This window comes from Ornithodoros turicata, chromosome 2 (genome assembly GCF_037126465.1).
Source record: "Ornithodoros turicata isolate Travis chromosome 2, ASM3712646v1, whole genome shotgun sequence".
NCBI classification, from domain to species: domain Eukaryota; kingdom Metazoa; phylum Arthropoda; class Arachnida; order Ixodida; family Argasidae; genus Ornithodoros; species Ornithodoros turicata.
The window spans coordinates 28714302-28737491 of record NC_088202.1 but is presented as its reverse complement, the minus strand read 5'-3'; the positions used below and the strand labels follow the sequence as shown (position 1 = coordinate 28737491).

The window sequence follows — 23190 nt, the reverse complement described above, 5'->3', positions numbered from 1 at the left end:
TTAATTGCCTCTCTCTCTCTCGCTCACACACACACACACACACACACACATATGTACAGTGGATGATGATGAGGTGGGCGTAATTGCCTCGTGCACTACAGAGCACTGGAATTTCTTGAAACCGTCTGTTGGTCCCCCTTCCTCCCCCCCCCCCCGATCATATCGCGCTCTCAGAGCGCACGTGGAAACTGTCGCAATGACGATGATTGACATTACTTATATAGTAAAGTGGACTAAGAACATGCCGTATAGCATACAACAGGCACATAGAAAAATCTTACAAGAAATGACCGTGACAGCAAAAATGATTTTGTAGTTTCGCGTTCCGTTCCGTGTTTTGCAAATCAAAGAGGTGCCCTGTTCCTGACTAAACATCCAAATTTATATGAGAGCATAATACGCAAACCGCGACCCATGATCACGCTGTCTCGGCCTTGTGTTGTTATTCGTATATCAGAATGACGCGAGAAAGAACCGATAAGAACCGATCAAGGCCGGTAGGAAACGGAATAAGGCTTTTCAAATAAAACAGTCGTCGACGAAATGCCAATCGTTCATATTCTTATAGGCACTTGGACGCTTCTGTTGTGTTCGTCTATTTGTGTTAGAATCATGTATATAGCCTCTTGACTTTACTGCACTCCCGGATTGTGATTGGTGAGACAGGAATTCGCTGTTTCCGAGAGCTAGCAATGCATAATCGAAAGCAAGTCATGCTAACACTAACGGCGTGTGCATGCAGGGGCGGGCAAGTACATGAAGGCAAGAAAAATATCTGGGAAGGGGTTCTACGAGAACTTTACATGAGGGAGGGAGCTGAGGAATTGAGACACACACGTTATACAAAATGCACACGAAAATGGCACGTTAATGATGATAACGTGTATCCCGTCTTCTGTGCCATGCACAAGGCCCGGACGAATTGCGTATTTGCTTCTACTGACACACGTCGTTCTCACTGTTCATGAGTTGTTGTATGGATGTGGCAGTCGCCAAATACGATTGCATTTCATAGTGACGTTGCCTTCATTGCAAGCTGAGAAGTCGTTGATGCAGCTGTACCGTTCAATTAGAAACGAAAAAACTGCTGGACTGAAACAACAGCGAACCTGTTCGAGACTTCAGTGTCCTGAGCTGCGGAAAAACGCGAAAAAATGGCGGAGCGCGGGAGCTGTTGCCGTCACCCGTGGCTTCTATTTTAATACCGGCGTCACGTCCTGGCGTGACGACGAGCATGAAGACGTGGCAACTTGCTTTCACGCTGTTTCAGCTTCGGAAGCGAGCAATGAACGACTGCAGCGAAATTTGCTTGATATTCAACTGAAGCGCAATATTGCTGACTCATGCTAGTATAAGGAACGCGTGCATCAGTTAACGACTGCTTCCGCTTGTCTTGCCAGTTCATCATCATTCGCTTGCTCTCCTATATATCTTCGTTACACAGAGTCCTCACTCAACCCGGATAACCCTCGGTAACGACACATGACCGGCGAATAATTGCAATCGACAATGCTTTTTGCCCAAATTAGAGTGACTCCCACCGGGGGGGGGGGGATATTTATTAGACCAAAGGAAAAAGGGGGAAGTTCAGTCAAACGGGACATCGGCTTGCTATTCCGCAAAGAAAAGAGAAAGATAAATGAATGAAGAATAACATAAAAAATGAATCAAAAATAAACAAGGCGGCTTTTAACTTGGACGCGGCAGCAGTCGTATGTAGTCGAGATATGTTCGGTAATATTAAATGCCTATAAACGCCTTGTATTTTGGATCTTACCTTTGACGAGAAGCAACGCTGGTAACATGGCACGTCCAATCGTAAAACTTAAAGGGCATTACAAGAAAATGTCGAGTCGATTCTTTTTCAGAAATAGCGATTATCTCCTGGCTGGTCACGAGAAATACATCTTCCGAGGCTGTAGTTCACGGTCTAAAAAGGTGACTCGGAAAAATGCAGAGAACTCTAGGCATGTACGAACACTGGCTTGCGTTTTCGATACTATTTCTAATTTCTGCCGTGTTCGAAACGGAACGTTCTCACGGTGGAGCGCGTCGACATTGGAGTCTGTACCGTCACAGATACGTCACTCCTGTTGAATTGATATTCTTCCTCTTACTATTACTTTTTTTTTTTCATTTTTGTGTTTCGATATATTTTCTCGCTGTATTAGCCATACAGGTGCAGATTTCGAGCCTCCTTTGTTTTCAGTTTGCGTCGGTACTCCTTCGTGTGCCTTTCAAGAAGAGGGGTAGCGGTTCGAATAATAGGACTCAGCTTGTGTGTTCCCACATGCCCTTTCATATACTTTAGACTTCAATTCAGTTGACTCCAGCAGCAATACCTAAAGCACATTAGAAAGATATGTACCCCGTGGGACACATTATTCGTGTAAGGAAACCGCCCCTTCCTTGTACTCCACGGTAATACTATAGTATGCGTGTCCTGAAGTTCGTTAAGAGGTAGGAGATTTGTTCTTTTAAATCTCGCATTTCTTATACCGCCATGCTATTACTAAAAATCTACAGAATATATATACTGCTTCTTATGCGGCTTTCAATTGATTTCTCACATGGCTCTTTCCAAGCGAGCGAAGAATGCCCGTCATGACATTGCGAAATAAGGCAGCTGAGATTGGGCGACCTTTCCAAGCGAAAGAGAAGAACGATGGAGCTATTTAACTGCATTACTGAAACGTCAAGCCTGAAAACATATCCTACTCGTCTGTACATTTAGCCTATAACCTATTGAGCTTAGCGCTTTTCGTGGTGCATTATAAATGTCATCAGCCATTCGATCACAAGTAAATATTTTTTCTGTGCGTATACTTGTTGACCTCTGACTTCGCTCAGCTTTGTGGGAAGAACCTACGCCCCCGGGAAATTGAACTCGATTTCTTGTGAATGGCATTCGCGCTGAATGTCAGTCTCATTCGTTTCTGCTGCGCAGAGCCACGAAGCAAGAAGAAGAAAAAAAAGAAGGAGAGGGAGAGGTCATTTGCAAGTGACATTCATATCCAATAATCCATAAATTATTAGAACTGCATTGTGCTAGATCATTGGCGTCCATCTTTTATAAACTTTTGTCTTCTTTAACGAAGTGTGTACAAAAGCAGCGTGGAAGCAAAATCTTCAGCCATTTTCAGTGTACTGGGATAGCCAGTTCGACTTCCGGCGCCCCTTGCTCATCTAGGCTACCAAGAGCTTTCCATCGCGGTGCTACTTGGCCCTACCCAGCGCTACCTATACGCTGAAGTCACGTCTGCGCTGACACGATTCCTTCGGGAATCTAAACTCCTGGGCATTCTCTGATACGTCCTATGCGCAACGATTAGTGAAGGAGCTGTTTCTTCTGTATTTTTTTCATAATTTTCTGTATCTCAGCTGCTTGTATCTTCTTTTGTTTGCTTGAAAGCTTTAGGGAATAGCAAGCCCACATCGTGGCTAACCTTTCCCTTCTCTCTTTTTTTTTTTTTTACTTTGCATTAAACATATCCCCCCTCCCCCCGCCAAGCAATCCACGTTAATTATAGAACCAAATGCCACGAAAAAACATATCATACAAAATGACAATGAGGCTTCTTCTGCACTCGCTCACAGCGGGAAACGTGAGTTTACCACTGAACCTGAACCAGTGAACCACTTCCATGTTACGGAACAGTGGTTTATCCAGAACCCCACCCCCCAACACCCGTCAAATGTTTGGCAGCACCAGCCAAACCTTTTTTCCTGTGTACTTCTGTTACAATGTAAGAGCACCTCCAAATTTTCTTGCAAGACCCCCCCCCCCCCCCCCCCCCCCGTGCTTGCGGTTCTGGATAAACTGCTGTCATGGAAGCAAACTCCAATTTGCTACGAACAAGTTACTTGAACGACGTAATAACGCAGGTGGGACAGGTGATAGAGAGTTTCAGTGCATCGTACGCTATCGCCTTTGCGTACGTAAGGAACAGCGTTGATGGTTCTGCACACGCCCATAACACAAAGAGAACTTGGCGCAGTGCGCAGAACCACCTTTGCTCACCGGCCTAAGATATTAGAGAGTTTTAGTACGCAAAGGCCATAGCGTACGTAACAGATAGCGTTGGTGGTTCTGCGCACTGCGCGAGGCTCTCTTTCTGTTATGGCCGTGCGCAGAACCATCAACGCTATTCCTTACGTACACAAAGGGAATAGCGTATGATGTACTAAAACTCTCTAATAAGCCGTTTTTTTACTTATTACTATTTGAAACGTTGTTGTAGCGTTTAAACGTTAGCTGCACTCATTCGCCCCCATGGAGACCCTGAGCTCCATCATATAGTGTTCTTCACCTGTTCATGGACTTCCTGTCATCCACTATAGGTTGCTTCAGACGCTTTAATTCTTTCTCGTATTTTCATCCTTCCTTCATCATCTTCATATGATGTTCCACGTGCAATGGTGTAGGGTACCGGTCCGCTGCGGTGTACATATCCCCCCCCCCCCCAATCTCATCGTCAGTATAGTTGTTCTTCATGATGACGAATAGCAGCAAGAAGACGAGGACAGGGTAGAAGTAGACAGGACGACTGCAGACTCTCAACTGAAGTTTAATCAAGGAACACAGCATCTGTCCTCGTCTTCTTGCTGCTATTCGTCATCATGAACCTATACCAACTACCCAGGATTGTTCCTATTGTGCAGTATAGTTGTTCTTTCTGTTTTTATTGCACTTCTGCGAACGAGGGGTGCACAGTTCGCACAAGAGCGAACTTCAGTACGCGAATACTACTACGCGTATAATTCAATAATATCTCTGTCACACGCTTGATGGCGCTACGCGCAAGTGCAATGGTCCTTGTTGATTTCAATGATAATTGAAGAATGTCCATTTGACAGGAGTATTGTGTAACCCTGTGTCGGTCGTCTTTGATGTTTTGAATGGGACATCATTGAGTTTTTATGGCGTCTTGTTAGCGTAATTTAGATTTCCTATGGGCACATTTCACTGCCTTTCCTTTCTGCAAAGCAAAGGCGAAACTCGCAGGAGCGCCACAGTCGCTATAGAGGAGTTGCCTCCGTGATGTAGGTCCTGAGCCCTTGTTGCCGTCACCGTCATCGCATTCACCGTTATTTATCCGTTTTAAATCCTGGTTCTTCCTCGTAGATTATATTCCCCATAATTTGAGAGTTTTAACGTTGAAACTGTTCTAAGTAGCGCTTTGCAGCGAATGACGACCGATACCGAACTTCGCAGGACCTACATCGTGGCGCCACTCTCGCTTTTTCGACTGAGCTCCTATAGTGGGGTGACTTGAGTGAATAAATCATATCCGTGGTTGAAAGCGCCAGTACAGTAAAGCAAGCTTAACTATCTTTGCAGGTTTGTCAACAGATGACACAACTATTAAGGAAAAGCAGGGACATTCCAAGGAAGGTGGAAAGCCCGCTGTAAGTTCACCTCCGTTTTCCTTCATTATACGATGTTCCCCTTGCGATGTTCCAGCGTACTGCATGGTTGACTTTTCCCGGTTTATCTTTCCTTTTCCTATTTTTCTCTGCCAATAAATCACCCTTCTTTTCTAATTGAAGACGTGACGAGCACGAGGATGGTGTTAGTTGACCGTTTATGACAATGGGACGTTCCTAAGATATACTGCAATTCACATTTGCTGCGAGTTCCCGTTTACTATGCAACCTGTGTTCTAGCTTGCATTCGAATTCTCTTTGTCGGGGTGTACTGTACATGGAGTAGTGAAATGGTGAAAACCAATGACGATCAAACAACACAGGCAAAAGGTGCCGACGCAGGGATGTGAGCCTGGACCTTGCTGTAGAATGTGATCTAGGCACGGGAATAATACATAATTTATGCGTTCTTGGTCAAGAATGATCCCTTCTAAGAATACGAAAGAAGCAAAAAAAGAAGAAAGAAACATGCATTGAGGAAACTGCCATATGTGTTCGTGCACTACATATAGGGACACCTTTTATATCCTAAAGAAAGAGAAAGGAATGAAAGCCAAAGAAAAGGTAACCTGCGTGTAATCATCTAACTTCACCTAACCTAGCTGAACCAGTTCTCTGTTTGTCAGTCGTGGGTAAGTTACTCATAAACGTAACTAAATTACAGTTACTCTGTTAATAAATGTATAACTAGCTGCAGCTAGAGTTACCTCGTTAAGGTAAGTTAATTACTTTACGGTTACCGTATAAAAAAAGCCCAATTAATGTAACGCATTGAAAATAGTGCCATACCAAAGTAACTTTGTTGCAGTTACATCGTACAGATACTTAAAACCACAACCCAGTGACTGGTCACAGGAAATAACAAGAACTTACTTTTCTAGAAAAGTACCTAGTTACTGCAAAAAGTACCTAGTTGCAGTTACTAGTTACTACCCAAGGCTGTGCCGTCCCTGATGTATCTCGCTGAAGCAAACTCTTGTTGCTTGCATGCCCCTGTAACAGAATAGGGGAGAGGCGGGAGGCTTTTAAAAAATAGTTTGTAAACACCTAAAACTGTCCCACTCCACCCTTCCCTGCGGGAGGAGTTGGACGTCGTTTGGGAGGACTGGGACACAATGCTCACTGTCCAAAAGTCGCACACACACACACAAAACAAACAAACAAGTGATCGTTTATTGCTGAACCTTACAAGGACAAAGTCGTCTCTTTCAACCTTAAGCGGACCTCCAGGACTGTCAGTTTGTGGCAGGCCGCGACACTCATCGTCTGAGAGGGGCAATTCACTCAAAACATGTTTTTTAATTTTTGTACATATTCTTGAGATCCACTGCGTGCATCACTATTACTAAAAATATCAATAAAGTCAAATAACTAAAGTTCAAAGAAAAGCGCGCATCACAGCAGAGAGAAACAGGACAGTGTTCCGTTCCTCCCGTCATAGCGCTGTCCAATTCTTCCCAAAGCACACCGGAAAGAATAAAGCTTCTCTTCACGTCAAACTGTCCTGAATGGACCTAAAAGTACAGAGGGAGTAAAGCACTCTCTAAGTGCACATTTCGCAACTTATTTCATTTCAGGCGCATAATATGCTCTTTAGATTTTAGAATCAGCAAAGCAGGAAGTCAGATACATACTTTTCTGGGCTGGAAAGACGATTTTTCCTTCAGAAGAACTGCGGCCGCCTTTGTGCCATGTGTGGAGAGTATCTTCAATTGCATGGCGTGGTAATTAAAAAAAAAGTATATTTACTGTCCCACTCTTCCAACCATCCCATACCTCCCGCCTTTCCCCTACGTAAAAATGCCGGTGGGGCTCCGTGGACAAATACATTTTTGGCCGACTGCTTGTCTGTGAGCCGTCGCGTTCCCCGTTTATTGTAACTTCACCGCGTACTGTGCGCAATATATTAGCTTACAGTTCTCCCTTCCTGTGTACACTCTCTTCGCTTCTGTAAATAAACAGCCCTTCTAACCGCAGATCCCGAGTTGTCAAGCGGTTCCTTCTCGGCGTCTTTAAAACGTTTTTCGAAAACGCAACGAAGCTGCAAGTTCCGTGACAGCCCCCATGCGACGAAGTTTTAGTTCGCGCGCTTGTTTGGCGTAACCTTTGCATGATTTTCCATGCAAGTCTGTATCTAATATTATGATTTGTTTTTATTCCTGTAACACGTTCAAGGTGATCGCTGTACAGGGTGCATTTTTTTAGCTGCACGATATATATATATATATATATATAACTTACCGATTCGGAAATATCACTACTCAGCCGTGGCCTCTCATTCTGCCCCAGTAACAAGAAGCTAGATGAATACCAACTTTATCTGGACTTAGATAATTTCGCCCGCCGTCTACGCCTGAAGGAATACTTTCATGACAAACCTAAGTCAGATTCCAACCCATTTAAACCGCTATCCAACTTTACGCCAGAGGCTAACCGTGAAAAGGCTCTGGACATGTACATCCGTGCAGTTCAAAAATATATCATTAACGCTTACAATAAATCATACAACAGCAAATCGAAGCCAAATCTAACGCCGGCTGAGCAGCGCAGCCTTTCTGAACTTCGGGACCGCAGTGACATAGTCATTAAAAAAGCTGATAAAGGTGGTGCAATCGTAGTAATGGACAAAGAAAACTACATTAACGAAGGTATCCGGCAATTATCGTGCGCATCGTTCTACAAACTCCTCGAGGCTGACCCTACAGAGGAAATTACGGCTTATATTATCCGCAGTCTGAAAGATCTAAAAGCAAGTAAAAAGATAGATTCCACCCTATACGATTATCTACTCCCCAAAGACCCCGCAGCGGGCAGGTTTTATATGCTCCCTAAAATCCATAAACCTGGAAATCCAGGGCGCCCAATAGTTTCATGCAACGGTACAGCTACCGAGAACATTTCAAGCTTTGTTGACCACCTTCTTAAAGATATACCTCCTAAACTACCATCCTACATTAAGGACACCAATCACTTTCTTCAAGTTCTAAGTGAATGTCAGCCTCCTTCTTCCAGTTTGCTAGTCACGCTAGACGTTTCCTCTCTATATACTAACATCCCCCACGAGGATGGCATTGCTGCAGCTGAAAGGGCATTTTCAAAATATTCTGATACCTCATACGATCCTTGTGTCCTATGCACATTTCTCAATCTTATTCTGAAAAATAACAACTTCGAATTTGACGGTAAGCACTACTTGCAAGTTCATGGCACGGCTATGGGTACAAAAATGGCACCTAACTATGCAAATATATTTATGGGAGCTCTAGAGGAAGAATTTCTGTCTCAGCGCCTGAAGAAGCCCACGCTTTACAAACGGTTCCTCGACGACATCTTCATGGTGTGGCCACACTCAGAAGATGACCTAATCACATTCATCAGCGACTTTAACAAAGCACATCCGGCCATCAAGTTCACCCATTCTTATTCCCCTTTAACTGTTAACTTTCTCGATGTCCAAGTAAAGTTAACCAACGGGGCCTTGTCCACAAACCTGTTCCGTAAACCTACGGACTCTCAACAGTATCTAGCATTTAACAGTTGTCACCCGCGTCATACTAAACTTGCCATCCCTTACAGCCAAGCACTTCGATACAGGCGAATCTGTTCCAGTGACGATGACTTGGACAGAAATCTAGCTCAACTTAGGGAAACATTCATCGGTCGTCAATTTCCACCTAGCTTAGTTGACGACGCTCTAAACAAAGCCCGCAAAGCAGATCGCAAATCCCTGTTCGAAAACCACAAACGCGTGTTAGATAATGGTTCCGTAAACCTCATCTTAACATTTAGCAGCAATATTCCAAGCGTTAACAATATACTAAACCGTCATCATAGTATCCTTCTCCAATCAGAGCGCATGGGACAAATTTTCCCTCAGCCACCGCGGGTAACCTACAGGCGCGCGCGCAACCTGCACGATAATCTAGTTAGCTCTAAAGTTAGCAAAGCAGCGCATCCAGGAAACGGCTGTCACCCGTGCGATGGTCGAAGGTGTCAAATATGCAAATTAATGCAAAGCACCCAAGTACTTAAAAGTACTAATTCCAATTTTTCCGTCAAAATTAATGGTGACTTCGACTGTAATTCATCTAACGTCATTTATGTCATTCAGTGCGGCATGTGCCAAGCACAATACGTAGGTCAGACTAAAACATCATTTCGGATCAGGTTCAACAACCACCGATCTGACGTTACCAAAAAGCCGAACCTCCCGGTCTCTCGCCATTTCAAACAACCAGGTCATTCACTAAATAACGTGTCACTTTTTATTCTCCAGTCAAATTTTAGCTCAGATCGGTGCAGGGAACAACGCGAATCTTATCTCATTTACAAATTCCAATCAACCATTAACGAAGATCTGGGAGCACTTTCAACGGTAAGAAATTTGGCCGCCTAGATGAGCTACACATTCCTCCCTTTTCGTTTCCCTTCTGTTTTTCTTTCTTTTTTTTCAGCAAAGTTTGAAGCAGCGCTCACTCTGCCCGGAATTTTCCCCAAAGCGGACAGTGACCTACGGCGAATGACATCACCACCCGGACTTGACCTTCTGGAATATTCCCGAATCTGACTCACTGACAAACGCCTGTGGCGTGCCCGTACCGATTATGACGTCATGTAGCAAACCTATTTAAGAAATGTGTAATCAGCTACGCATCTTTTGTCCTGACGAAGACAGTGCCACTGTCGAAACGTCGACCCCTTGCACATTTTTCTTTTTAACGTCTCCCCATGTAATAAACTAGTGTTTTTAACTTCCCTAAAATCTGTTTCCGCGTCTTTTTTTGAACTTCTATATATATATATATATATAATACAGGAAAAAAGCCATTAAAGAAACAAGTAAATGACACTAGACGTGTTTGAAATTTCAAACACGTCTAGTGTCATTTACTTGTTTCTTTAATGACTTTTTTCCCTGTATTATAACTCACTGGCTTGCACTGTGGCATTGATGAGTGCTCAGTCACCCTCCCAGGTGTATATCGCTCGCTGAGCGACCCCTGGTTTGCCAATTCCGAACGATGCGGCAACCCAGAGCTGACGAGCCGCAAACACGGCAAACCAGGTGCAAGACTGGTCAATACCACAGTACAAGCCAGTGAATTATAATGAGGGAAGAAAGCCATTAACGAAACAAGTAACTGACACTAGACGTGTTTGAAATTCAAAATTACAGATTAAGATGGCTTCTATGGCTGCACGCAGAGAAACAGATACTCATGGAACGATGCGACAGCACCAGAGGACACGTGTTTCGCCGTGTGTTTGACCCCTGATTTGCCAATTCCGAACGATGCGCAGCTACCCAGAGCTGACGAGCCGCAAACACGGCGAAACACGTGTCCTCTGGTGCTGTCGCATCGTTCCATGAGTATCTGTTTCTCTGCGTGCAGCCGTAGAAGCCATCTTAATCTGTAATTTTGAATTTCAAACACGTCTAGTGTCATTTATTTGTTTCTTTAATGGCTTTTTTTCCCTCATTATATATATATATATAGATATATGTATATATTTATATAATATATAATATATATATATATGGCGTGCCCGTGCCGATTATGACGTCATGTAGCAAACCTATTTAAGAAATGTGTAATCAGCTACGCATCTTTTGTCCTGACGAAGACAGTGCCACTGTCGAAACGTCGACCCCTTGCCCATTTTACTTTTTAACGTCTCCCCATGTAATAAACTAGTGTTTTTAACTTCCCTAAAATCTGTTTCCGCGTCTTTTTTTGAACTTCTGTAAAACTTCGTGGCCGTTTGATAATCCTTTTACCTCACCCTATATATATATATATATATATACTCATTGAACGATGCGACAGCACCAGAGGACACGTGTTTCGCCGTGTTTGCGGCTCGTCGGCCCTGGTAGCTGCGCATCGTTCGGGATTGGCGAACCAGGGGTCACTCAGCGAGCGATATACACCTGGGAGGGTGACTGAGCACTCCTCAATGCCACAGTGCAAGCCAGTGAATTATAAAGAGGAGAGAAAAGCCATTAAAAAAATAAGTAAATGATGCTAGACGTGTTTGAAATTCAAACTTACAGATTAAAATGGCTTCTATGGCTGCACGTAGAGAAACAGATACTCATTGAACGATGCGACAGCACCAGAGGACACGTGTTTCGCCGTGTTTGCGGCTCGTCGGCCCTGGGTAGCTGCGCATCGTTCGGGATTGGCGAACCAGGGGTCACTCAGCGAGCGATATACACCTGGGAGGGTGACTGAGCACTCCTCAATGCCACAGTGCAAGCCACTGTCGCATCGTTCAATGAGTATCTGTTTCTCTACGTGCAGCCATAGAAGCCATTTTAATCTGTAAGTTTGAATTTCAAACACGTCTAGCATCATTTACTTATTTTTTTAATGGCTTTTCTCTCCTCTTTATAATTCACTGGCTTGCACTGTGGCATTGAGGAGTGCTCAGTCACCCTCCCAGGTGTATATCGCTCGCTGAGTGACCCCTGGTTCGCCAATCCCGAACGATGCGCAGCTACCCAGGGCCGACGAGCCGCAAACACGGCGAAACACGTGTCCTCTGGTGCTGTCGCATCGTTCAATGAGTATCTGTTTCTCTACGTGCAGCCATAGAAGCCATTTTAATCTGTAAGTTTGAATTTCAAACACGTCTAGCATCATTTACTTATTTTTTTAATGGCTTTTCTCTCCTCTTTATAATTCACTGGCTTGCACTGTGGCATTGAGGAGTGCTCAGTCACCCTCCCAGGTGTATATCGCTCGCTGAGTGACCCCTGGTTCGCCAATCCCGAACGATGCGCAGCTACCCAGGGCCGACGAGCCGCAAACACGGCGAAACACGTGTCCTCTGGTGCTGTCGCATCGTTCAATGAGTATCTGTTTCTCTACGTGCAGCCATAGAAGCCATTTTAATCTGTAAGTTTGAATTTCAAACACGTCTAGCATCATTTACTTATTTTTTTAATGGCTTTTCTCTCCTCTTTATATATATATATATATATATCTTGAAAAGTTGGAGTTGGATCGGACGGCTACGTAATTATAGTTGAAATAAATGGGAGACAGAAGACGAAAGTAGGGGAAGTAACAAAAAAGGGGTTTATTAAAACTTAAAAATCATAAAACTTAGGGAGGATGTCTACGTTACGGCGGAAGCTCCGCCTTCTTCGGGACAAAAGAGCTAAATGTGGCCACGAGGCTGATAAGGGGCTTGAGAATGACGTGGTCGGTTGGGGGAAATTCCCGCCACCTGGCGGTTGTCAATTGGGGAAATTCCAGAGCGTTTCTGTGTCAGGTCCAGGAGTGGGGTCATCGTCCTTGTGGGTCAGTGGGGACCTTGATCTGGCTGAAACGAGAAAAGGCAACAGGGTCTTATCTAGGTTGTTAGACTTCTTATTGTTGACAGCATGCCTGGGTCCTCGTTAATGGCCGATCGGAATTTGTAAATTAGGTAAGATTCCCGTTGTTCCCGGGAGCGGTCGGAGGTAAAGTTCGACATGCCGGGCCCAATACGTGGGTCAGACAAAAACTTCTTTCCGAATTAGATTCAACAATCACCGATCGGATGTTACCAAGAAACCTAATCTCCCAGTCTCACGCCATTTCAAACAACCAGAACATTCAATCAACGAAGCCTCAGTTTTTATTCTCCAGTCGAACTTTACCTCCGACCGCTCCCGGGAACAACGGGAATCTTACCTAATTTACAAATTCCGATCGGCCATTAACGAGGACCCTGGCATGCTGTCAACAATAAGAAGTCTAACAACCTAGATAAGACCCTGTTGCCTTTTCTCGTTTCAGCCAGATCAAGGTCCCCACTGACCCACAAGGACGATGACCCCACTCCTGGACCTGACACAGAAACGCTCTGGAATTTCCCCAATTGACAACCGCCAGGTGGCGGGAATTTCCCCCAACCGACCACGTCATTCTCAAGCCCCTTATCAGCCTCGTGGCCACATTTAGCTCTTTTGTCCCGAAGAAGGCGGAGCTTCCGCCGTAACGTAGACATCCTCCCTAAGTTTTATGATTTTTAAGTTTTAATAAACCCCTTTTTTGTTACTTCCCCTACTTTCGTCTTCTGTCTCCCATTTATTTCAACTATATATATATATATATATATATATTACACCAGCGTATAGATGCCGCTTTTGCAATTGAGTTATACGGCCAGGCGGACATCCTCTCTTCGAACGACTGACTAATTACCTAATATTCATTAACTAACTTTTTAATCAAGGGCGTTCGCGCAGAAGGAAGGTAGCGGAATCGGAGACAATCCTCGTTGAAAGCCTTTCTATTTTTTGAAATAATGAGATCAGCGCGTGCGTTGCTATATATATACATCGCCGAATTTCGCTGTGCAAGTGAGCCGAGACTAAACCTTAATTCATGGATCAGGACCGCAGGGCGAACTACGCTCAGTGCACGTCAGAGGACCACGTGCGTTGGAGCGACGGAACAGATCGCGCTCAGTCCACGTCAGACGAACCACCTTGCGGTCCAGATATGCCAGATGTGACACGAATGCGTGTCACGCATTGGGAAGATTTGCCCAGCAAAATACCGAACCCAACTTTAAATAGCGCATTTACCCATTGCCGAAGGAAAGTGAACGCGTGTGTTTATCTCCAGCTAGTATACCCGTGGCGTCAGTAGATCTTGGGGCAGCAAGATTAAGCGATAAGAGAGTGGCGGTGAAATTACAGGCTTCTGCACGGAGGCAAACGGGATCAAGCTACACCGTGATATTTTGTAAAATCATTTTTCTTCAGTACACATTCGTAGTATAGAGAGCATTCATTGTATTTTAGAAGATGAATCACTTATTGAAGTTGCTCTTTTAACGTATTTGATTCCCTTACCGCACCCTTTGCATGCTCTGTGCATCCTCTGCTTTCACAATTTTGTTTGCAACATTTATGTCTAGTGTAGCACGAACATATGACGATTGTTACTCTTTTACATTTATTGACCTTGCAGAAGCAACAAGGAAAAGCCCCGCCTCCGCGTCCTCCTAGGCCATCTTCTAAAGTAGAGGATGTACCGAAACAGGAAGAGAAAGAACATGCTTCCCAGCCTACTCCGGGCCAAATCGCCGCAACAGTTGCGGTGGAACTCATCGAGAAAGCCATCTCCGGTGAGAAGGCTCCCACACCTGAGAAAGACGCGGTGAAGAGCGAGAAGCCAACAGAAACCAAGCCAGAACCAGTGTCTGAGCCTCCACCAGCTTACCAGCCTGTAGTAGACGTTCTAAAGTCATCTGCTGAGACTGTAGCTCGCGAAGCTTCGGAGGCCATTCAGAAAGTTCTCACCAGCGAGAAGCCGGTTGTGGAACCACCCAAACCAACCGAGGAAGAAAAACTGCCGGAGCCTCCACCAGCGCCTTACCAACCGGTAGTGGATGTGTTGAGGACTTCTGGTGAAGTTGCAGCCAGTGTTGCTGGTGAGATCTTTGAAAAGGTCGCGAACCTCGCTGATGATAAGCCAAAAGAAGCTGAAGAGCAGAAGAAACTTGAACCTGTCCAGGAAGCCAAACCCGCTGAACCAGAGCAGAGGCCTTTCATCGATGTAGTGAGAGACACCGCGAGCGAATTCACGTCGAACGTCGTGTCCGGAGTCACTGGAAGTTTTTCTACTGAAAAGAGCGAGGCTCCATCCCAGGCACCTAAAGAACCTCCAAAGGAAGCCCCACCTCCCCCACCAGAGTACGAACCGGACCAAGAGCCTCAACAACCACTCCTGGACGTTTTGAAGTCGACGGCAACAGTAGCTGCATCCGGCTTCTTTGACAAATTGGCGTCTAACGAAGAGGGTCCCCAGAACCAGGAGGAAAAGAAGGATGTTGAAGAAAAGCCAAAGGAGCACGACGACGCTCCAATCGTGGATGTCCTGAAGTCCTCAACGAGAGCAGCAGTTAGCTTTGCATCTGGCCTGCTAGATGACACCCCTCCGACCGACGAGCCGAAAACGGACAGTCAGCTGGAGAAAGAAGCATCGGTAGTCAAACAAGAAACAAATGATTCGGAACATCCAGGTGTGCGCCAGCGCGTGGTCGAGATGGCGAGAGCTGAAGCTGAAGCTGTCGCCGCGAAAATCGTAGAGGAAGTAAAGGCGATAGCCGAAGAACGGGTTCAGCAAATCATGGCTGGCAAAGAAAATGCTGAGGACTCTTCTCGTCATCTTAGTGTCCCTGACGCAGAGAAACGGCACCATGATGACGATCGCGACAGAAGCCCCACGCCTAACGAGATTGAATCTGCTGTAGTGAAGATTCAGGCTGGAGTACGCGGCTACCTGACGAGGAAAATGCTTCATGAAAAGTCGCCGCAGCATCATGATGGTAAATGGTGATGTATGGACTATTGATACTGCTTAAGAATGCTGTGTGTCGTAGCCGTGACGTGAATTGAACATCTTACAGAACTGAGGTACTGTCATAGCCATCCTTAGAGATAACTGACTATGAATTAGAACTAGAACTGACATAGACTGACACATACTGACATACTAAGAACAGCATGCTACCATATACAGGGTGTCCACGCTAAGTGTGAACAGATTTTTTAAAAATATATATAACACTTTTTCCAAGATGAAATCAATTGCAATATAGCATATGTTGAAGGGCGTTCCCTAGCAGGGCATTAGCAAAGTCCAAAGGCAATGTCTTAATTAACTTTCATTAATTAACTTTTTAATTATAAAAGCTACAAAGTTGTCCCAATGAGAACATCTGTTCCTTTCGGTCACCTGATATCGTAGCCGTTTTCAGAACAAAAATTCGTTCGATAGATCGCCCGCAAAAAATTCGTGAGGGAACGCCATTTTTTTCTTTATTTTGTTCATTGCGCTTCTTAGAAGACGCGTATTTCCTTCATCCCCAGCGGGAGAGGGGAAGGAGCACAGTGCCGCCTCATGCGTCGAAGATGAGCTTTAACTTGCGGAAACAAAACAAAAACAAATGTATCGGGTGACTCTATCGGAACTGGCCTTATCTTGGGTTGCATTTTCTGTTTCCTTCCCAAGCAGCACAATGTACTGAAAGTCGAGTGCAATAGGGGTGGACGGGTAGGTGGAAGGCCTTGAACAGGCTTCTGAAACTAAGGAACATTGATAAGACACATACCGTCCACACCTATTGCACTCGACTTTCAGTACATTGTGCTGCTTGGGCTTTTAATCTTTTTCCAGGACACGAGAGGCGATAGTGTGCTCTTTCTCCCTCACATTGGGGGTGAAAGAAAGACGCGTCTTCTAAGAAGCGCAATGAACAAAATAAAGAAAAAAATGGCGTTCCTTCACGAATTTTTTGCGGGCGATCTATCGAACGGATTTTTGTACTGAAAACGGCTACGATATCAGGTGACCGAAAGGAATTAACAGATGTTCTCATTGGGACAACTTTGCAGCTTTTATAATTAAAAAGTTAATTAATGAAAGTTAATTAAGACATTGCCTTTGGACCTTGCTAATGCCCTGCAAGGGAGTGCCCTTTAGCATATGCTATATTGCAATTGATTTCATCTTGGAAAAAGTGTTATATATATTTAAAAAAAAATCTGTTCACACTTAGCGTGGACACCCTGTATTTTCTTGTCTGTGTTTATCACCTATGAAACATATGTATATTGAAAGAAATATGTGATATGTCATCAACTCAAATATCTCTTGACAAGCGTTATTTCTATGGAGACACGCCATACAGACAAATAGAGGTGTCTTCCCAGCAGACAGCGTGTCGATCTTAGGTTGAATTTCGACAGGAGAATAATACCAGCACAGACACAACGCAGTTAACTCAGCTTGGCCGGTTGCATTGCGTTGGTGTTTTGATTAGTTTACAAATGACTCTAAAAAATGTAAGAGCATCTCTACAAGTCTGTATGTATGTACATGCCATATACATACATTCACATTGCTGCATCTCTTCTTATACTTCTGTACACCTGTCGTCCTCTATACATACTACATATAGAAGAACAACAACGGCAAAGATGTTTTTTTTTAAATTCCGTGTACAGACGTGGACAGATTGAGAGAGAACAACAGGAATGAGTGGGGGGACAGGGGGGGGTTAGTATGCGTCCTGGGCCGACTTCTGGGGGAATTGGGTCATCATTCGTCTGGAAAGTCTTCGGAAAACCTCAGACAGCTCAGCCGGTGACAGGATTCGAACCCGTGCCACCTTCCAGTCTCGGCGTGGAAAGCGATCATCCTAACCACTATGCCACGGGAGCTGGTACGGCAAAGATGTGACAGTTGCACGGGTGCATGGCTCGAGTTGTTTCTTTTCCCTTATTCAGTATAGACCCGCACACTGCTTCTCTAGAACACGCATTGCCAAATTTAATTTCCAAACCAAGTTAGAAACGCATTCTACGTGTAGTGACGTTGCGACAGTGATGCAAGAGGTGAAGCAGTCCCACACGATGCGGCTTTCAGCTGTTTTCCAATTTTATTTTTAATGGACGGTGGCTAAGTCGTCTAGTCGCCACTGCAGCATGTACATGTGAAACTAAGTTAATTGTTAACGACCGTGGCGGACACATAACAAAATGAAGGTTCTAGTGAGGGAGTGCGACGACGGGAATGAATAATTGATTTTCATTAGTCGATATCCAAGTAAACATCGCTGCAGGCGCAAGGGCGATCGATCCATCTCGATCCATATGTTGAAGATGGTACTGCACCGCACACAGTGCAAAGTGCATAGCATAGCATACTCATGCGACAACTACACTAACAAGAGAGCCCAGTGAAATGAAACTTTCTGGAACGTTGCCATGAGACACAAACGTTGCCAGACACGAACACATGATGATGATGTTGGGGTTAGAAAAAAGTCTGGAGTCCCCCACTTACGTGAAGCCAGCTACTTTGGAACGATTATGTAAGTCGCTGACAAGTTTTGCGGCACAAGAACAGCACAAAGAAAAGACACACGCCGCGACGCCGAGGGCGTCATATACAAGGCTTATTGTGTAACGGCACACTGTAAGTCGTAAAATTTGAAAATGACATCTCCTCCTCCATGACCTTGAAGAGACTATAAAATTTTCGGATTATTTCATAAAATTTTGCAGAAATTTGGTTACCAATAAATATGCGCCTCTTAACCACGCGCGATTGAAATCGGCTCAGGGCCTCCCCCCCCCCCCCCCCCCCCCGCACACATTCTTTCTTCCTTTCGTGTTTTGACACTCTCTCCTCTCGCTTTTTGACTACTATTACAGGTGCCAACGTTCTTAAAGTACCACAGAAGTCATTTTCAACACCCTGTTTTCTTTACGTAAAACTGTCAAGCAGACCAGTAAAATGCACAATGAGAAATAATTCACCCCACAGAGTCATAATTATCGCGGAAATGGAATTTAAAGTGTGCCGCAAAAAACGACTGTGCGCAACAGTGGTGGAGAGCAGTATCATCATCTGACCCTGCACTGACGTCATATTGTCAGCGCTCGCTGAGCGGTTGAGAGAAATGTCGTCTGCTACGCCGCTGTCGTCTCCTAGTCAGCTGTTTAGGGCTCTGAAGTAGCATTGCCCTCAGGGAAACTCCGGCGGGATAATCAAATCCTCCATGCGCACTGTCACCCTTTCAGTCTCGAATTCTCCCAGGGTTTACCGGCTACAAAAGTAGAAAGCCCTCAAGAAAAAACGAAAAAGACAGGCGGTGACCTCAACTGACCAGTGAACGGGAACGCTGCGGCATTATAACGTCATCGGTCACGTGCGCGTCGTCCTTGTCTTCCTCGTTACACCCCGCGGGGCGAGCCGAGAGTGAACACGCGTTGCTGCGTTTGTGTACGTTTCTATCCGGGAAAAAAATTGCATCTGTCGAAACCTTTTGTGACATTCGGCAAACTGACGCACATACTTTCATCAGACGTCTTAAACTGAAAATATTTTAGATGGCCCTCTGTACTCCCACTGCCGGGTGTGCGTTCTCTGACGCCGTCCAAGCAGTCGCTCCTTGCGCGACTGACGACGTCGGACGGCAGCGAGGCAAGAACCAGACGAGGCAAGAACCAAGAACCAGAAGAACAAGACGAGAACCACCGGACGAGGGTCCGTGGCGCATGAAAACAAACGATTGTCTCGTAGCGCGCGTTGAAGTCCGCTTCCCTCGCCATCGTCAGTTTGTCTCGAGAGTACGGTGAACCTCGGTGTGAACACTCTCGCCGTTCTCCGTAGATTTAGAGTACTCTAAAGACATGTACCTCATACTCTAAGAACGTAGTAGGAAGAACCTTGCAAGTAAGTGAGTAGAAAGTGTACCTCCACCTCTAAGAACGTTGGCACGTACCTCGTTACGTTGTGTTTGCACACGGCCCACGGAAAGCAGCGTCCTTTCAGTAGAGAACGAGGAGGAAACTTCCGTTATTAAAGGGACGATCATATCCTTTCCACTCGATTTCGAGACTATGGTGTCATTGTATTAGTCGTGGACCACTGACCACGATATGGAAAATCCCACGCGAAGCAGTGTTCTTCGCATGCTGCCTGGTATTAACGTCTTCTGCAATCTGCATGTTACAGACGAGGCGTCCCACAACGGTAGCCACGAACACCCTTCTGCTCCAAAGACCACAGTCTCCGACAGTTCCAACCTAGTCAAGGAAAACCACAACAGTCGTCTCCAAGGTAGTCAAGAGGGAAACGCCGAAGAACAGCACGGAAGCTTCATCAGCAGGATGTCTGAACGTGTTGTCGATGAGCTGTCACACTTGGACCCACACTATACTGAGATGGCCGCCACCAAGATACAAGCTGCCTTCCGCGGGTATAGGGTTCGGAAGGAGATGAAGCCCGACAACGGGCCGCACGCGTTACACAAGAGCGAAGTCTCTCACTAAGGCCTGTTTCACACGAACGCTTTCCTCGTCCGCGTTTTTAACGGAGGCAAAACGGACCCGTCGGAACCTACGGGTCTCGATTGCCCTTGGTTTCTATTTTTGAAGCAGACGGACGACAAAAACGGACGTGTGGAAGAGCCCTAAGGGTGTCTCCCGTTGTTGATGGAGAAAAGTTAACGGGAAACGGGGAACAATATGGTGCTGACTGTGTTTTTTGGTCTGGAATGCTGTTCTTGTAGGGTAGATAGGACAAGATAGTACTAAAACGAACAAAAATGTTATCAATAGCTACCATTTAACGCACGAAGTGAAGGCAAGCCCATAACGAAGCCTCACAACGGGAAATGGGTGGTATAGGGGATGCTATCGTCCAACCTTTGGGTAGATTATGCAACAGCTGCTCTCAGAATGTCTCCGTTGGCCGTCTCTTGTCAAAAGCCGGTCTGGGCGCATAGTGCAGCGTGGAAAAGGTTGAACATTTGATAGCGGTCCCAGCAACGCATACTAAATTTACGAAACGTGCATGGCTTGATATCCCGGAAACCCCTTGTTCAGAGTGCCAGTGCCTTGTGTACATGGTAGCCTGCTGTCCTCAAATATTTTCCAGGGCATGACAGAAACGAAAACCCCGAGACAGAGGAACACACAGAAACGACACAACAGGTTCGAGAATCTGGTGTGTGTGTTCCTACCTCGTGGTTTTCGTTTCTATCATGGTTCATCAGGTAGCCTGCATTTTCTTCTTCGTGCACTGTTTCCGAGGTCCTCGATCTGAAGGTTTCTATACAGAGCGGGAATTGCAACCCATATAACGTGTAACTTCTTCACAGTAGAGATCTACGTGAAGTATTAATATAGTTTAGCACTATTACTATTCAAACTCAAAAATGGCTTAGTGAAACACCCAAGCTGTCTCAGTGGATACATGCCTGGTGCAGTGGCGAGGTCGGAATATACCTGCTTCCCTACTTTTAATAGAGTAAGACAAGTCCTCTAACGGACTCACTTGTTTTAGTCCCCAAGTAGGAAGGTTACAAACAAAACCTAGTCAGTGATGCTCATGAGAATTTTTTTGACAATTTTATGTTCTACGTAAGCAAGGGGCATTCAGTATCTGCTACACGGATTAGGTGAACGATACATACATTCAAAACGTCAAGTTATGCATGAATGTTTCGGGCGCACTAACACAGGAGTTCTAAGCACCGTTTGCGACATTTATCTGAAATCTTGAGTCACTACCCCTACTGGCAATGTCGCCCGGGAAAGGTAATTTTGAGATGAGACCCATACGAAATACGCAGTCGAAGATGACGAAGACAGGTGGCGGTTGTCAGGGCCGCGCCGTACAGACCGTTTCCCGCCTGCCTACGGCAAACAGTCCAACCACCACGACCACCATAGAGGTCTGGCCTACGCTTTCGGTAGGCGAAACAGCCAGTAGGAGACACTTGCGCTGCGGTCGAGATTTCAGACAAGAGTGTAGCAAGTAGTACATTAATTTCATTTCATGCAGTCTATGATACGTAGTTCAAAAGAAAGGTAACCAAAAGATTAATTTCACTTTAAAGACATTTAATCACGCCATGGCCGACGGCAAGTGATGATTTATATTGATAAGTGAAGCGCCCCGATAGTTGCTCTTTTTGTATTTTTGACATCGCAGTTGCAGAACACCAGACACTGCTATAGAATTGAGAGTGCAACAGAAGTAATGAACTTCAAAGGAAGCCTTTGACTCGTGTGCCTTAAAACTGACATGTACATAGCCGTTATTTACACGTGCAGTGTGACATTTCTTACCTCAAATTCTTGTAGCACAATTGCAACGCAAATGCTACTTCATTTTTATAGCTTCTTTCTCTGTGTTTGGGAGTTAGGGAACTTCCTGCGTATACTGAGCTTTATTAAGAGTGACTTTGATAATGCGTGTGCGTTTCTACCGCGCACTGAAAAACGTCCGTTTGTGCTTTTCTAAATAAATATATTTTACAGATTGTCAACAGGTGTGTGGTGTTTACAGATAGAGGACTTGTGATCGCGGCGGATATACATAGGAATCTCCTTACTCTTCTCAACCCTGCCCTGTTATAACATTCGTAGATGAACCAAATGTAATACTCTGTGCAAGTTGAACTTCTGCGCAGGAGAGGGGAAAATTGGCGGAGAAATCACGTGGGCAGCGTTCCTTCACTCACCGGTCGGCGCGGAGTAACCAACGTTGTTGTGGTTGCGGTTACTTCGTTGAAGTACGTGATGTTTCTGCTGATTTAGCCCATCGCTGTCGCACATTTTCAGGTTTTTTTTCGCTCCCATGGGCAGGGTATGCATAGTGGACGGCTGTAAAACATCGCAGCACCACGGCATCCCTATATTTTGCTTCCCACGACGCAAAGCACGTCGCGCTACGACAGTATATCTCAGCGCATGAGAGAAAGAAAAGGTTGGAGAAAGCACGTGACAAAGAGTCTGTCCACTGAAAAAAGCAGCAATAAGCGGGCATTCGCAGACGGGCCATACACTATGGTGAAAAAGCGAAACCATGTTTATCTCATGTGTAGTTGTTGTGGTACCTCATTTAAAAGCGATCCAATCGGACCGTTTTAAGTGCACGAGGGGAAAGGGAAAAACTGACAGCCTGCGCGAAAGGCTGCCCAACATTCATAGCGTACTGTAGAAGTGGTTTTTTTTCGCGCGGAATTATTTTTCGCGTTTTTCGCGCACACCTCCAAAATCGCGAATTTAAGTTCCCGCGAATAACTCTGGCCATATGAGGGCGAAAATCGTCCGGCGTTCCACGCTATACCGTGACTACCTGATACTTTCTATTCCATGTATAGGCAGTTTAAGCAAGCGCAGAACATTGTTTTATCCCATCAGGCAAGATGAAAAGAAATGAAAATTCATCATGCTTT

At 45.2% G+C, this 23190-nt stretch overlaps 1 protein-coding gene across 4 annotated transcripts in view; it reads left to right on the top strand.

Annotated features, from left to right (window-relative positions):
* LOC135385261 (fibrous sheath CABYR-binding protein-like) overlaps window positions 1-22278 on the top strand; it is a 90943-nt gene extending 68665 nt beyond the window's left edge. For 2 of the 4 annotated variants that reach the window (XM_064614464.1, XM_064614465.1), the window contains exons 2-4: window positions 5342-5409; window positions 14400-15759; window positions 19959-22278. In XM_064614464.1, coding sequence (XP_064470534.1) covers window positions 5342-5409; window positions 14400-15759; window positions 19959-20275 — 1745 coding nt within the window. In that variant the 3' untranslated portion in view covers window positions 20276-22278. Of the gene's footprint in view, window positions 1-5341; window positions 5410-14399; window positions 15772-19958 lie in introns of all 4 variants that reach the window. The other 2 variants (XM_064614467.1, XM_064614466.1) reach the window with 2 other exon arrangements.
* Window positions 22279-23190: the final 912 nt, after the last annotated feature.